General features: G+C 39.9%; 1 protein-coding gene across 5 annotated transcripts in view; it reads left to right on the forward strand.

Moving 5' to 3' along the window:
• Nucleotides 1–17,791, forward strand: part of tcf12 (transcription factor 12) — a 66,246-nt gene that overhangs the window by 22,653 nt on the left and 25,802 nt on the right. For all 5 annotated transcript variants that reach the window (XM_026378393.1, XM_026378389.1, XM_026378390.1 and 2 more), the window contains exons 6-8: nucleotides 9,560–9,621; nucleotides 11,359–11,491; nucleotides 12,449–12,501. In XM_026378393.1, the coding sequence (XP_026234178.1) occupies nucleotides 9,560–9,621; nucleotides 11,359–11,491; nucleotides 12,449–12,501 (248 nt within the window). The remainder of the gene's footprint in view (nucleotides 1–9,559; nucleotides 9,622–11,358; nucleotides 11,492–12,448; nucleotides 12,502–17,791) is intronic.

The following is a 17,791-nucleotide window of genomic DNA, read 5'->3' on the forward strand; positions in this document are numbered from 1 at the left end:
ACTCCATCAGTTCTTTTGCAGGAATCACTTCATCAAAGTGATACCCACTGAATGTATGTGTGAGTGTATGTACTGTATAGATGTCAAGAGCAGAGAGCAGAGAAAGGAAGACAAGGAGATGTGGTGCAGTACAGTTTAGTGGATGTAGCAGGTCATTATGCATAGCTGCAGGGTGTGCTTATCTATTACTGCAGTCACCGGAGCATGAAGAGCTGAAGACGAGCTGAAAGGGCGAAAATCCCTTTTCTGCTTTCCCAGTCCGCCCACATCTCCCCACACACCCCAGCTCTCCCCACCCTCTTCCTTCTCTCAGCACATCTTGGCCCTGCTCGACCCCTTCCTTGCCTTCCTTAGGCCCTGGCCCCCAGCATGCGACTGGCGAGGCTGCCCAGCTGCAGAGGATCAGCTGTAGTCACAGTAAGGGCTGCTGAGGGCTTTCTCTCCAAAGAGGAGTGAAGACCTGGGGTATGGCCAAGGTATGATGACATAACGCGTCTCTAGGAAGCAGCTGCAGGGGTTGTACTGTACTTACAATCACTGGAAAGGTGTCTTCACGTCACTTCAGTGCAGAAAGAATGCTTGTTATATATGGAGAATTTGCAATACCAAAAAGAGGCAGCTTTGCGGATCAGTAGGTGTGATGATTCGTGTGCATGTATGTGACAAGCACAAAAAAAGTCAAACGCTATTTTGAAAATAACTTTTTTTTTTTTTTTGCTGAATAGAGGTTTGAAGTCTTTTTACTAAATACAAATTATCCCAAATCTTGTGTGTTTTCTGCTCTCTTTCAGCCTCTCTGTCCTCCCCCCTGCTCTTGCTTTTCCCTCTTGCCTTATGCTCCCTGCAGCCGATGCCAAGGAGCATGTTAGAGATTATTTAATAGCTAAAAGGGAAATGATTCATTCAGAAGAATTGCTGTTAGTGGAACAATCAAAGTCTGCTGACTTTAGTGCTTGACGCCACCAGCACTGAGTAGAAAAAGCTGAACACAACTTATACAGCTGTAAACACAAACCCCATTATGGTATATGTGACTTGATATTAATTTGGATGGCTGGACAAATATTTCACATTATCTCTTTGCAGTATCTCTCTATGTATTGAAAATGTACTGTTTTACTTGGCTGCATTAAGTTTAGTACTTTTGGAATTTCCAGATGTTGAGAGGATTAAATCTACAGTATTCAACAGTTGTTTTCAGTCCAGCCTCAATAAATAACTCTGTGTTTGGGTTGTTGGGTTCAAACGACATGATAGTTCTGTCTGATGGTCACTACTGAATGTTAGAGGATTTGGAGTCATAAATTCCTGCAGTGACTCGGCTGACAGATATGACAGATATAACTGTGTCAGAGCCAGAGACAGACTTGATGTAACATTTATGCCTCTATGTGTGCATATACAAGTGTTTTACATACTTTCAAAGACATTGTAATGGTTAATTAGCTAGCTTAACACCAATGGAAGTAGTCAAACATCAAAAAGGCAGCTGTGTTGTTGCCATACCGTCACAAAACTTTCCTCTGTTTCACAGCTGAGCAACTGCATCATCATTCCTCTTACATTTCACCATGTTTACAGTCGTGTGCAATAGAACACTATGTGCTCTTGTTGATAGCCAGCATGTTGAGAAAATCTTACATGCAAGTCTTTGTGTGTGAACATTGTGATACGTCCCTGTTTTCACTCCTATCTCCCTACGTCTGGTGGGTCGGGCTCATATCGTGTTCTCTGAACCCGACATCAAACATTATAAATCTTAACCGTTATGCTTGCTTGTATCATAATGGGGGTTTGGAAGGGGCCAACTTCACGTTGTTTTTGGTAAAACTTTTTCCTTGTAGAATTGTTGTATGAACCCAAGTTGGGCACAGATGGATGATAAAGTCAGTCTGACCCTTTTTAAAAACAAAGTAACTCTACCTCTGACACTGTAGTAAATTACCCCCTGATTCCTGAAGATTAGTCTCTGAAGCATCTTGAAATCGGGTTTTATATGAACTTAAGTTTTTTTCTCACCTCAATTGACTAATTTGAAAATGCATCAGAGGTTGAGTCCACGTTGAGACTTGCCACAGAGAACTCAGAGTTGCTGGTTCTTTCTTCATGCCCACCACTCCTACAGTAACTCCCGCCTCCATTTTTTATTCCACAGTCACAACTGCTTGCCCAGGCGTCCTGTGTCCATGCTGGGTGTGCTGGCAAACAACACACTAGATAATGTTACACTCTCCTCTTGTTGGATTGTAGTGGATTGCGATTGGTTAATAAAATGCAAACATTTGTTTCGCCTTTTCTCCCACTTGACAATGCCTGACATTTTCTCCTGCGCTGGCACAGCTCTGAGAGTGTGAAGTGTGGGAAGTGTAGAGAGAAGCACGGCTCTGTGAGGCTTTTTCTTTACTGCCAGAAATATGGGGGTGGTAAGATTTTTTTTTTTTCTTAAAATCAAAAACTCTTAAAATGACTGTTACAATTTTTGCCCACATGCAATGTCATCCCCACAGAGAGCAATCATCAAAAGATGTATCCCCTCAAGGCTGTTATAGTGTTTTATTCAGTGCAGGCTGTGTGTTTTTAAACTGAAGACTGCTAAGGGTTTTCTGCGTGAGGAAATATGCCCCCAGTGCTTGGAGCTGGATCGGCATTCCTAACCCATGTGTGTATCCTTCCTTGTCCTTCACCTCAGCTCTCTGTTTCACTGTTCAACAGTTGTTTGGCCTCTAAAACCAAACATTGAGAAACACTTTGATGTTACACACTGACTTGATTCCAATATCCTGGATCTGGGGGACATTTTTTTCTGCTTGTTAAATGTGCTCTTGTTTTGACAGTGGCACCAAGCTCGCATGTGAACATGTGATGCAAAGGAACACGTTCGCTTTCCTACCAAAGCAGCATCCATTACAGTGTTAGTGTTCACATGGCGGGAGACGTTATTAGGGAGCTCATCGCATTTCTCCTTCAAGAGAATGGATGTGTGATTATGAAGTCATCAGCCATGAACCAGTGAGGCTGTGGAGAAGCACCCCTCCTCATGGGTCCTCAGGGTGCCATTGATTGGTGACCATGTGTTTGTGCCTGATAGACTGTGAAATGGTGTGTTGCTGCACGGCTGTGTCACACCTGCGTCCCACCAAGGTGATTGATTGGTTTGGTCATGTGGAATGTTCCCATCTGGTTCGCAGTAATGCATTTTTTCCCTCATTTGTGAATAGCAAGCGCTGGCAGGAGAATAGTTGGGCTTGGAAAAAGGCAAAGGCCAAGCGAAAACATTTTCCCCTTTCCACCTCCCCCCTTTTTTCCTTTTTACCGTGTTAGAAAAAATTCAAATAGACCGAGCCGTGGCACCTGATTATCCCTGGAAGGAATAAATACAATCAGGAAATCCACATCTTCTCTCTCACACAGAGATAGATTTTAGGAGAAAATAAACTGTTTAGCTGGTGCAAAGAGCAGCAGCTCCCGATTGTGAAAGTCATACTTCAGAGCTAGAGAACGTGTGGGCATATCTTTGATCTTGCTGAGAATTTGCACACCTTTACTTGATTAGTTCCCTCTCTGGATTTCTAGCCTAATCTAAAAACATTAGCTGTAACCTTTTTTCCCCCCTCGAGGCTAATGTGTTATTCTCATTCCTGCATTCCTCTTGGTTTGATTTCTCTTAATCCTGGTCCGTTGCCTTTAATTGATCTATTCATTCCACCTAATGGCTAATTACACATCAGGCTGCATGAGCAGATGCATTTATCATCATAGTACGTAATAATCAGTGACATTTCAACAAAGAAAAAAATAAATATGCAAATAAGAACTCATTAACATTTGCTCTTGCTGTTTTGAATAATGTCACTGCTGACAGGGCTGTATGCAGAAATTAATGTTGAGCTCAGGGCAAGGGAGGCATGTTTATCTAGTGTTTTGTGGCTCTATCATGGTTCTCTAGCCCTACTGTTGTTTCTAAAGCTGGGCTGTAGATGTTCGTCCCCCAGCCAGGGAGGAAGCAGAGTTGATTCACTGCCTCCCTTCCCTGTTTCCTCATCCACAATGATCTAACCTCTAACCCAGCCAGCTTTTATTTGCTGTCAAACAGAACCTGGTGGGTGCATCAAACAACTTTGACAAGATGGATGCACACAAACTCTTGAAAGAAAGAAACAAAAGGAGGCATTTTAAAATGGCATAGGGGGGGAAAGTAAGTGGGTGTGCATCTGATGTGTTCCTGTGCTGCTGTGCACACAGACCAAGCTTGGTAGCGTATCCTGTTGGATGTTTATTATTTCATCATCACTAAGTCTGATTCTTGTATTCCACCCTTTTCGTAGAATTTAGTAGAAAACAGGACAAGGCCGTAGGCTATGACTGTATTCAGATATGAGAGGAGGAGAAAGTCTATAAAAATGTTTGGTTGTTTTTTCAGCGCACTAGTCCAGGGGTCTGATGTTAAGAAATGGTCCATTGCTTAATACATACTTGTTAGGAATAATGTTTTGTGGTTAGGTGCTAGTCATCACATGGGAACATGGACGTCAACAGTAAATGGTGTGCTCAGAGAAAAATCATACTAAGTGAGCTGGCAAGTGATGAGTTCATTTGGTTTCTGTATTAACAAGATTTCGTCATCCTGCATTATGTGTTTTTTTCACTGTCTTGGCTTTCCTTGGAGCAAGGAAAATGGACCAGTTTCCTGGATGGGGAGAAAAAAAAGAGGCCCTTGGAATGCATCTGAGAGGCAGTGAAGCACGCTCACTAATTGGCTGTTTTTGTGGCGAGGGCTTTGAATTGATCCCGGGAGACGCTTAGGTCACTACCTCTCACTTTATCAAAATAAGGGGCTCGACACAGTGCTACGCTGTGTTGTGCTGCAGCCCTGTAATCAATAAGAAGCCAGGCTATGAATGACTGGGCAGCTCCCCGTTAGCTGCAGTATGATTTAAGCATCTAATGTTATTTATTCACCTTATTTACTCAGTATGTGGATAGCTGAAGTTGAACTGAATTAAAAATTAGTTTTTGAGGTTGTTTTTTAACTCATGAACCCATGTTAAATGGTCACATTATAAAAATTTGTAGACTGATGGATGTTTTCTCAAAAATAAATTAGAAGATGCACATGTAAGATTAGAAAGAATTGCTCACACAGATGTGTTCATGTTTTGGTTAAGGGGTGTTTTTGTGTGTCGTTGAAGATGATCACAAACAAAAAGTGGCTCTCGGTCTTCAGTCATGAGGTCTGACACCACTTGTATTTTATTCTGTGGTTGATGCAGAATGTGGATGCAATTTGGAGCAGTTCAATGAGCAAGCTTGTATGTATAAAGTATCCGGTTTAAATGTGTTCAACAGAGAACATCTGGGTTAGTGAAAGAGAAACTGTTCCTATTTCAATTAAATCTATAGATGCCCCTTTGAGCAAATCACCTAACCTTCATCTTATTTGATGTAGTGCAGCTGTGTAATGTCAGCAGGAGAAAGCAAAAAGTAAAAAGCACAGCAGGTGACATCATTAGGAAATGAGAGCTACCTGGAGCTGCTCATCCCAATCAAAACCAGGCAAGGAGACCCAGAATCTAACTGAAAGGAGAGACCTCGCTAGCTTTACGTGTATAATGAGTTGAAACAAACCACAATTGGAAAAAAACACATGACAGCAGTCTGGAGTATGGAAAACGGCAGCAAAAGACTTAAATTATGAGGCAAAAATATTCTTGAATCTGGCCAAGCAATAGTTGAGCTCATACTCTGATACAAAGTCCTATATTTAGCAGGAACTGGGCACCAATGACACATCTCTCCTCAAAGCCTGATGGTAGTACAGTCAGGCTGTGGGGAGCCAAATAAATTGCCACATACAGTACAGACAAATTATTAAGGTTATTTTGGTGAATGTAGACTTTGCAGTGGCATAATTATTTATGTCCCTAAAGCCCATCCCTGAGGGATCTGTATATTTGAATTCATATTATTGATAATAATTTTTATTAAGCAACTTTAACTGCAAACTGTAAATTTCTGCTAAGGAAGGTTGTTTGCAGGTGGACTTGCATGAGAGCAGACTAGTTATTGATTAGGACAGCCAAGTAAATATTGCTTATAGCTCTGCAGAGGGCAGAGATCCATTATCAGATCAAGTGGTTAGAGCTGCTGCGGGGTCATGGTAGGTGGGATAGAGAACAGTGTCTAAATGGATGGTGCCACTTCCTGTGGCCACACAGGTGTAGTTATTACATCAGTTTCTACGTTCTGGTCTGTTTACAGTGACAGGTGATGGCTTTTTTTACAGGTTTTGCCCTGTGATTGGATAATTTCTTACTGTACACTACTCATGTCTGCGTTTGAGTTATTGCTTCATCTTCTAACACACAGGAAACAAACATAATAAAAACCTAATTTTAGCCAACTACATTTTTGAGAATCAATCATAAAATGTGTGTCTCAGAACACAAGCCTTCCTCCAAGGTGTCCAGCAGACCACTTGGATGCAGATTTCGAGACTGCTTCATCATTTCCACTGTAAGTTTAAAGGCTACGTGCACAGTTATTGCATCATTCTGTTTTTCCCCTTTTCCTATATCCTTGTGCTTGGTTACACACTGGGACACATTGGCGTTTACACTACAAAAGAGATGGGGTCAAATACACCCCCGATGACCTCTTCAAGTGGTTTAAGTTATTGGATCACAGTATGACTTGATGGCTTACACTTACGTTTAGCCTAGTCCGCTTGGAATTCATTTGCCTGAAACACATCTAATTACCAGGTGTAAACATGGTCAGAAAGAGAGACGAAGGGATGTGTGACAGATGGTATAGACTTAGTTACCTGTGTGTCTGTTTTTGAGTTAAACATTGCAGTTAAACATATTGGAATGGCAATGTTAGGATTTTACAAAATGGCAGACCCAGGTGCACAAAAGAACAAGGGCTTTAATGCAAGACATGGCAAAAACAAAGTAACACAAACAGAAAGGGGCAACATAAAATCACTGCATGTGGAGAAAAGAAAAAAAAGCTGCACAAGGGAAAACAAGACACTGAACTAAGAAAGCTAACCTAACCTGACTGTAGCCGGGGAAATCTGTGTTACCAGATGACATACACCTGAAACTAACATAAATATACAATGCACTGTAGCGGTTTGGCAATGAAACTAGAAACAGAAAGATGTGGGAAACATGGTGGAAAAAGAGCACAGAAATGTAGAGTCGATGTTAACATGGACTGAAACAAAAAACACTGACCAGAAGGAGAAGCAAACCATAAACACAAAACTTAGTCCACAAACGAACTTAAAAGGAAAAAAGATGTGGAAAACGAGAGAAGGAAACCATGAAGAGATTATAATTTAATTTAACGATCTGTCAATGAATGAGTGTGATTGAGGGATATTTATAGTGGGGCTTGATTACCTGATCAATGGCAGCTGAGCATGGCCGTGGCTTGTGGCAGTGGAGGGAACGTGAACAAAGGAGGAGTGGGGGAAGGGAAGCCGGAGTGTGTGAGCGGCAGCAGGGGTGTGGCCAGGTGAGTGTGTGTGTGTGTGTGTGTGTGTGTGTGTGTATGTGTGTGTGTGTGTGTGTGTGTGTGTGCAGCACATAACAAAAGTCAGGAGGAAACTAGGGTCAAATCATAAATAAAGACCATTTTATTTGTGCGAGCTGCGCGCTGAAAACGTGTTTAAAATTAGAAGATGGATTTGAGACTTTAAACTTTTATTTCCTGACATTTACATCTAGCTATATTAAACATCATTGAACATGGAAAGTTTTGTATCAGATCAGTCAAGTGAGCAGAAGTATTGGAACAGATGGCTCTAAAAATAAAATCAATATCACTTCATATTTGGCTGCATATCCTTTGTTTGCAGTAACTGTATCTAGCCTGTTACTCACTGACATCAATTGTTTTTTGTTTTCTTTTTATTTTAATATGTGATTTTTTTTCTTCAAAGTGATATTTTCATAATGATACATAAATGTCATGTGCATTACCAAGAAAAATGTCACAACCCTGCTCTTACAAATGCAGTAAATGTTTGTTAATTATATTTTCTTTCTGATTGAGCACAGGAGCACAGGGCATCTTGGTAGACTTTCTTTTGACAGGCCGAGAAGCCGCTTCTCTGTGGATTTTACATTGTTTTCACAAACATCTGTCTGCCCTGTTGAGCCCTGAAACTACAACAGTGACCATCAATTATTCACATCAGACATGGAGTGTGTGACAAAACACATGCTGCCAATAAATATTTAACCCACATACTTGACCAAACCTTTTCGTTAGGAGGCCTGTTTCGAATTAAAATGAATTTCACTGCACCAACTTTAAATATTAGTCACAAAATAATGAAATAAATTGTCAACAGATGTTTCATCATGCTGCCGTGATAGTGAACGTTGGTGGTAACCGACAACTTAATCCTATTTCCTAATGAGTGATTGCTCAGAAGTGTATCATGTTACGGATACAAGAGAAGCAGCTTAGCCAGTTAAACCATCTTCCCTGATTTCCTTTGCTATCTTGCTCTCTAGGGACAGTCTGCACAGATGCAGAACAACTGTCTTCTGCAGGACTGCTCAGATAAGCACAAGTGGCTTCGCTTAGATGTTCACCTGTGCTTGTGAAAGCAATGCTCAGATCAGTCATTGTGTAAGAAAAGATCCGGGCTATGCAAGTTTTTAACTCACAAAAAATATTTACCTTTTCTCTAGAGAAAACAGAATTTAGTTCCTGTGCTTGTGTCTGTACTTGTAATATTTGGAAGTCTGACAAAAATAATGTATGATGCTGTTAAAGTTATTCATCATTCTCCCCAAGGAGCTCTCATTTGTTTGTTTGTTTTTCCAGCGGAGTAAAACTGCTGAGTGTGAATGTTGTGATGTGTATGATTCATGTGTATTGTGTGCAGTAAGTTTTATTTTTCCCTCGATGACTGTTTGGGAACCTTTCTTTGAGGTGTGCGCACACGGGATGTGACACTGATAGAAAGACTCTGTCAATTATGACTCTATTGCTAATTAATCCAAAAACAATCCAAAACATACTCACAAACCTGTGTTTTACAGAAGTGCAGGTTTGGTTTAGTTTTTTGTTTTTTTGTAAGATTACTGACAGTCCAATTTATTTATAATGATTGGAGTGGAGTTAATTGGAGTTAATGACTGTTTTAAAAGCTCATATAGACTGAACATTGTAATGCAAACAACCGCACAGTACATCAAATGTCAGTGAGATTGCTTCTCCATCTGTCCTTCCTTCCTTCCTTCTTTCTTCCTTTCTGTCCTTTCTTCCAGCCAGCATCAGATAATATCACAGTACACGGTAGATGAAAGTGAAAGAAAACAAACAAAACCCAGCCTTCAGTAACAGGAATAACACCTCTAAGATGTGCCAGTGGTATTTTACTACAGTAGTAAAAACAAACAATCCTCCATGTACCTGAGTATAAACACTACTTTCCAGCAACCTCTGGGACTCACCCTGTTCACTGCTGTGTGCTCACCTTAAAATATATACAAAAAGTTTCCTTGAAGAATATAATGTATATATGTTTTTACAGGTAAATCAGAGAGGGCTTCATTTCTTGGCTTTGGGAGAGACCCTGGGGCAACTAGCTGCCAGGTGAGTTTCTGAACAGCTGTTTTTTCTGCTTAAAGCACATCTTATTGTATTATTGTATTGTATTGTATTCATACATTTATAAATAAAGAAAAAAAAAACACAAGGTGTATTTCCTAATAATAGTTAAAATTATTACTTTAAAACATGTATGTAACACAGCATTTTTAGATGATTGTAGGTAGTCCCATCTAAACAAACGCTTATTAATATGTGGGTTGGGAGGTTGGGGGGTCGCTTCATTGTCCTGGAAGATGGAGCTGCGACTGAAGAACGTGGTTGTGTTGGTTTCTGAACTGTTACACCTGTACCCAGCGCAGGCAGAGATGGGTGCATTATGTAGCTGTTTCCCACCATAATCTGTTGTTTCACACACTGTAAACTTTGAACTCAACCAAAGACAAAAAACAGGGAGTTGCTGCATATAATAACTAAAGTGAAAATTCAAAGCAAGAAACAGAAGGTCCACACACCCATATAACACATCACAATCACTGAGTCATTCTTCCTCCGACATAAATATGCAAAAATGCAAAATGCAAAAATTACACCCTGTCTTTCTCCCGCTGATTTAAAAAAAAGGATATCTCTGCCTTCCTTCAGCCAAGGTTGGATTAGTGTAAATCTCTTTATTCTTGCTTAAATAATAACTTCCTCCACTCTAACTACCACAAACACAGCAGTCAGGCTAAAGTCTCCTTCACTGTGACTGCTGTTCTTCTGGTTAATTTCAGATTAATATTTAAGACCATACAGTAGTGTTAGTTTATAAAGTAGAAGAAAATTTGAACATTTCCTGCAAACTGATCCCTTCGTAGATCCTGTATTAAACTAATTCTGCAGTCACAGCCCCTCAGAACAGCCTTTCTGAAGCCAAATATCTGTCATCATGAAAATCTCTTTTTTATAAATTTCGGATTTTCTTGTCATGAAAATGTTTTGACGTCTCTAATGTGGCACCACATGGTCATAATTCATAGTCAAGAAACTGTATTACCAATCCACTATATGCGTATGGACATACGGTGGACTAAAAAGTTCCTCTGAGTGTACAGTGTAACATAAGGCACGAAACATAAGAATATCAAATCACACTTAAAGAGTCATCTTAAAAATCATAGAATAATGAATAAGATAAGCACACACAATGCTTTAAATACTATATATGAATAAAGACTTTTCACAGACAGACATTTTTAATATTTTGATTAGTTATACTGTTTTCTTTTGGCCTGTATGCAGACTTTGAATGTATTTTGGTAAAGAAAAATAATTGAAAAAGCCAACTCAGTTCATGATCTATTTAAAACAAAGCAGGTAGCCGGATAGGAACTACTTTACATGACCTACAAATTTACCAACATGTGACTTCCGATTCTAAGAGCATATTGTGGTTTTGATTCGATTAATTTACATTTAATATCTAAGAGTATTATAGAGTTTGTTTGTTTTTTTCTCTTTAAATGGTGTAATGTTGCCTTGATGATGTTGTACTTTTTTTTTTTTATTGTTCATCACCCATGTTTTATATGTCTTCAATATACACACGTTTATTTTGAACTTTTTTTTAATTTAATCTGTGACAAACTTGTCATTTAATCAAAAATCAAAATCCTTCTGCTGGAAATGTCTCAGTGTTCACGAGGCACGTGAGGAGAGTTACACATCACCCACCCTACATTCTCAAGTAGGGTGGGTGTATAAGTTTTAATAATCAGTGTGCTTTTTTCTTCATTTCAGTCATCTCTAAGGTCAGACATCGGGTTGGCAAGTCCTACTTCAGTGACTACGCCGGCAAAGTCAGCTGCTCCCTTCTACTCCTTCACTGCAGGAAATCCCAGAAGACGTCCTCTACAAGATCCTCCACCCATTGGTCAGTGTCATCTCAATGATTGTACTGACAGATCTCTTTAAATCACTGGTCTGTAGTTTCTTGTCAGTGAGGAGTTTAGGTTTTAAATTAAAAAGTTGAATTAAACTTAAAATAATTACAGTGCTCCAACTCAGCATTAATTACATGATGTGGTGAAAGACGTTTGTCTGAACTAACCAAGAAAACAATCTCAGTAGCTACCTGTAGCTGACGTAGCAACAGCTCCTCTAAAAGCTTTTTTTTTACATCATCATCATTGGTTTTCTTTCCAAATGTGCATACGTGATGTTATTAACATGCACCCAACGGTCAGATTACCAACATATGCACTCGGGCTGGGATTAAAATCACTGACCAGAGAAGTTAATGTTAAAATCACCCCAGTTTCCTGCAGAGACATAGATTGAAAGGATGAGTTCATAATTTTTTTAATTTCTGAATGACTGAAAGAGGTTTTGCTTGCTGTAACTACTACAGTTCATAGTGTCCTCAAACAGACACATTTCCCCAAAAGCACTTTGAAACCAAAGTTCTTGTTCAGTGTGTAGCTTTCAGTAATGTAATAAAATGTGTATCTAAAGTTAATATTAAGCTTCATCAGGCTGAGTTCTAATTACCGTTAAAGTCTTTTGAGTATAAAGTTCCCTGGACAGTGGCACCCTCCTGAGCTGCAGTGGAAGCACAGTCACAAAAAGGAAGATATCAACCCCATGCCTCAATGAAAACAAATATGCGGTGATATTAAACAAGTCAAGCTGAAATAAACCTTGTTTTCTTTTATAAAAGGACATTTCAGGTTGTTTGTTAGTCAGAATGTATTCACTATTTCTAATTTGAATGAGTTTAGTTGGTGAACCAGTGTTGGGGAAAAACAGAGTTCTAGTTTGTTTACAGCACAGTGATAGCTGCTTCCTTTTTTGCCTGTGAATGAATAGCTGTGCTTTCATCTCTCCACAGATCCTCTACAAACAAAAAAGGTTCGCAAGGTCCCTCCTGGCCTGCCTTCATCTGTGAGTGGAAGATCTTCTACCTCTCATATAAATAGATTTCACAGTGAGCTTACTTAAGCAGACACACACACACACACACACACACACATCTTTGCTGCTCACAAGCCCTCCCTCTTACACAAAGAGCGCTCTTAACATCACTGTCACACTTCTTGGATGGGAATTATTTCTTTTTTTTTTGTGGATCTTTGAAATTGTGATACTAGAGATGTCTATTAATTTGAAAAGCAAAGTTCTGACCTTTCATGTTTGTTGTTTACACGCTTGTTGTTTAATGTTGGCGTGTAAACGTCTCTGCAGGGTACATCTTTCTGTACATTGTTCGTGGTTGTGTGTGTGTGTGTGTGCGTGTGTGTGCATACACATGTGCACCTCGAGGTGATTGATTTTCAGTGCTGCCCTGTCACAGTCTAGCCTCCTCACAGCCTCTCCTGGGAGAAAGAGAGGCTGTCAGAGCGGATCCCCAGCTCTGCTCTTTTGATGTTTAATTAGTCATTACGTAGCCGAACAGGAGGACAGACAGAGATTAATAGCACAGAATATCTGAAATTTCTATTGGTAATGATCCCGGTGGAGCAGAAACCATTAGGATGCAGAGAAGTGTGGAGCTCAGCTTGCATTCGCTTAGACAGGGGGTGTTAGAGTTCATTAATATGCATAAATCAGTAAGTCAGATGTTCATTGTTAAAACCCTGGTGGATTGGCAAAGGTTTTATTAAGCATTGCCTTAAAATCTTAGAACTGGTCCAAGACAATGATTTTTTTAATAAGATTCAACTGGTTTACCAAAATCCTTTTCTCTGAAAGGGTTTGCTTTTTTTTTTTTTTGGTAAGGGAGGCTGAGACTGGATTTGCCTTTCAGAGCTTTGATAATCGTCACCTCTACTGCTGTTACTCTGAAATCAAATATGGAACAGGCCGGGGAACATAAAAGGCTGGCATGTGTTTTGTTTCTGGATTTGTATTTGAAAAGAAGTTTGTCAGAGCATGAGGGAGAGACGCAGTCTCTGGCAGCAGCAGGAACGTGCGCTGCCTTCCTCTTAAGTAAGTGATATATTTGAGGTCTTGTCAGACGGAGGGAGAGAGGCAAAGAATGGTTGCCTTGCGGGTTACATCTCTTTGTTGTGTAAATGGACGCTGGGCTTTTATTTGTCAGTACTTAACACATGGGCGCAGGTGCGGCTCTGTGACTCATAAGAGTAGAATCAAGCAGTACAATACTAGATGGGGAAAAACAGTGGCAGAGCATGGGATAAAATACAGCTTCTTCTTGTCACTCACTACTGTTGGAGCTTGGAGGAATTATCCCTGTTAGTCTTTGATCCTATTTGAAAGAATAGAGATGGGAGCGTTGAATAAAGGCCTATAGGTCTGTCATAACCTGCTAACAGAGAAAGAAAAAACATAAATCCACTACTTCATAGGTGGCATATGTGGAAAATCTCTGAGTAGTAAGTTGCCTGACAGCTTTTAGGTGGATATTGGTATTGGACTCATAGGAAGTATAGGTAGGGAATGCAGCATGAACTGTTGAAAGGTGTAAAGAGCTGCCTGTAATCTCTAAAATGTGTATAGCGACTATTGCAGAGTTTGATTTCTGTATGTCTAAGGATGGTTATCAGCTTAGACTCATGTTTGTGTTGCTCCACTGGAAGCAGTGAGGGTGGTGTTGAGATGTGTCGGGGGAAGGCGCACCTGGAGTCAGAGCTACTTTACCAGAGGCAGCTGTGTGAAGAGCCTGCAGTGTACCTGTAAAGCGTGAATGCAGCTGCAGATGCCACTGAAAGCTTTTGCTTGTGTAAGCAAGCGCAAGCTCACTGGAGACCTGAATAGCCGCTTGATTTAAAAGAAAAAAATCAACACAGTGCTTCCTATCATTATGTCTACTGCTGGGAATTTTCTTATTTATTTATTTCATTTTCAAATCCCCTTGTTCCTCCAGCTTGTACTCCCGCTTCTCAGTCTAAAAATAAATGTAGGAGTTTTAAATCAAATGAGCAAAGTAAGTCTAAGCATCGTGTGTGTACACTACATGATGGAGCTGAATCAAAATATTTACGGGAGCACATCCTCTGTGCATTTAGGTTTTGACACTGCAGTGCACTAGGATGTGAAGGCTATCTAGACAGGCCAGCTGGTGATTGCAAACATTTAAATGTTTATAGGGCTTTTTCATTTTATATACAGACACCCTCTTCCCTCAGCCACACACACACTGACCTCTGTAGGCTGCTGGATTTATGCTTGCAGACATAGGATATTGCAGATGTGGCTGTAATTGTGTGATGCCTAATAAATCCACATTTCTAAGGATTGTTTAACCTAGTTTTTCATCCAAATGCAGGAGTTGAACATACAAAAAATCTTTGCCAAGATATTTTGGATATAATCCACTCTGTGTGACAGATAAACATCTCTGTGCTCAAACATGAAAGCTTTACCTTGTTATTTTTGTCACAGTAGATGCTTTGGCTATAATTGGATTCTTTGCATTATTTGACTGTATAAAGTAAGCTCTGAGAGCGAAGGACAAAGCATGTTGTCATTGGACAGACAGGCTGCTACGCTGAGGGATGCTGATGGGCAGCTGCATGGGCACCTGTCTGACACGAGGACTGAAGACGGGGGAGAGAGAGTTTTGTAGCTCATGGGGGAAAGTTGCATCTTGTAGGATATTTATGGGAAGCTGCAAGGGCACTGTGTATTAGTGTGTGTGCATGTCAGCTTGTTTGTGTAAATAGTGTCCCCCCCCACACACACACAAACCCTTGTCAGAAGCACAGCGGCTTGATGTGACACTTCCTCCCTGGCTTTGGTGACGGTATGGCTGCAGGAGGAGAGAAAGAAAGTGGTGGGCTGAGATTCTGCTCCCCTCTGGGACTTTTGCAAGCGAGAACCCTGAGTGTGGATGACAAGAAAGATTGACATTTGCTTTTGACAGATCACTCAGACACCCTTGTTTCTGAGAGATTTGTACTGTGCGAGCTGTAAGAAAGGAAGTCTGCTCTAGGCCCTGAATCTTAAGACCCAGCAATGTTCCTCGCAGTGCTGTCTGGCACATGACATTCAAAGGATATATTTTCTCTCTTTATCTGTGTCTCTCTCTCTCCATCTGTCTTTAACAACTCAAAGACAAGATATGATAATGTTGTACTACTACTACCCGTAACCTAATGTTCCTATTGCAGTGAGGGCAGCTCCTTGTTTCTTTCGTTCAATCATAGGAGGGTAGAGATAGTAACAGGTCTTGGTGAATAGACTGTGCATGAAATGCATCAGCAAACCCCTGTGTAAACAGCCAGGATCCCTCCAGGTCTTAGATTTTAAGGCCACTCAACAGAATATTGTAAAGCTGCACATTTCCTTACCTCCCTGTGGTGTGAAAACATAAGCAAATGCACTTTACATTATAACTGAGAGAGTTAAAGAGTATAAATAAGTGTATTTACCTTTTCCATGACATCCAGTCCAGTGAGTTTTCCAAAAAGTGTCTTTATAATTGTGAGTGTCTTGTGCCCCGTTCAGAGTTTAATGTGAAGCCAATTCAAACATAAGCATGATAAATGAAGCAGAATAGGAGAGGAAAACATGAGGTGAATATTAAGGTCAGTGCTGTTTTAAACTTGCTGTTTTAAAAAAACAAATGTTCAGATCTGTGAATCATTGTTTTTCTACTTATATCATCTGAAATTGTTCCTTTAACTGTTGCACCATAGAGCAACAAAGTTAATTCAGTTTGTTTAGTAAATAATTACGCAACTTTCGTGAGTTTTTAAAATTCTTTTTAAACAAAGTGGTATTTTTACCTAGTTTTAAACCACTATTAAATAATCACAATGGTTTTAATGTTAGACTGATGTCTTTTATTGATGTGAACATGTAGTATGACCAATACAAGCATGACGTTATTTGTATAAAGTTGATTTATAATTAGTTATGACAGTTGCATTGTTTACTAGTGTTTAGTTTGATCTACATATGGAGATAAAACTGCAAATCAGTTAAATAACCTTTAAAACTCATGATAAGATGAATGCTGTTTGTTTGCTTATAATGTAAAACCACAATCAAACAGTCTTAGAGCCCATCAGAGAAAGTTTCCAATCTGAGATGAGGACCAGAATGAGGTTAGAGGTTGTTAAAAAATAATTTAAAGAAAAGAAAGTGCCACGTCAGAGACCAGGCTGCAGAATGTAAGTGTTAACCATCGTCTGAGCTTTGTGTTACTCTCAGCTGTGTAAAACCGACAAAACATATGAGTCAGGTGTGTGTATGTGGGCAGGAAGGTCCCAGTTAGTGCATGTAAGCTTTCACACAGCTCAGTGTTGATGGCTGTTCTGCAGACCTAGTTTGTTTTTTATCTTTTGAAACTTCATGCTATAAAAGATTTTGAATTTATGTTATGTGGATGTGGTGACTGATCTGTAGCTGCATAAATATCTTGTTTATCCAACATGTGCTGTGCTAGCTGCAGAAAATGACTGAATGTATTTTAAGACTTTAGTCTAGAATGTGTATTCTGAATGTTAGTACTCTAAAATGTCTGGGTTGTCCTGTATGTTGTTTGCATAAGATGAAATGGTTATCTCAGTATTTAAAGCTCTGGCTTGACCCAAGGTGGTGAGCTGCTCCCCAGAGATGGCCTCATCAGATGGCTGATTAGATAGACACCCCTGGTTTGACGGGGATGATGTTGAACAGTCGCAGCCACCTCTGGGACCGTGGGCTTTGTGTTTATCTTTGTTTGGGTTGCTGAAATTTACCATTGACATAGAGGCTGGAGATAATGGAACAGACAAACAAGCCAGAGGCCTGACCTCTTTCATCTGCGAGGAGAACAAGGAGTTAAAAGAGTCTGAAAATAATGCACAGATTAAAGTCATTACTCAGATTCTGGTCTGTTGTAAATTATTCATGTAGGGCTTGCGTGAGTGTACAGCATTAATGCAAACCTTGATTTCAGATCGCTGGCAGGCGCAAGAACACAGGCTGTCAGCAATCACTAAGGTAGAGTGTTTGTTATTTAGAGACCATCTAAGCCACAGATGAGAGCAGATGAAGCTCATGTTGAAGCTAAGGGCCTTAACTCCAGCACCCAGTTAATGTCAGAGGTTGTAATGATAATGCCATAATGGTGACTAGTTTAAAAGTTATTAGAGTAGTTAGTTTCTAAATGAAACCAAAAATGCAAAATACATAATCTCTGACAAAACAGCGTTAGTGACTGTTTAAAAATAGAAGTATTTACACTTTGTAAACAAATTATAAAGAGATTTTTAAATATACTGTA

This window comes from Anabas testudineus, chromosome 3 (assembly GCF_900324465.2).
Source record: "Anabas testudineus chromosome 3, fAnaTes1.2, whole genome shotgun sequence".
Classification (NCBI taxonomy): Eukaryota; Metazoa; Chordata; class Actinopteri; order Anabantiformes; family Anabantidae; genus Anabas; species Anabas testudineus.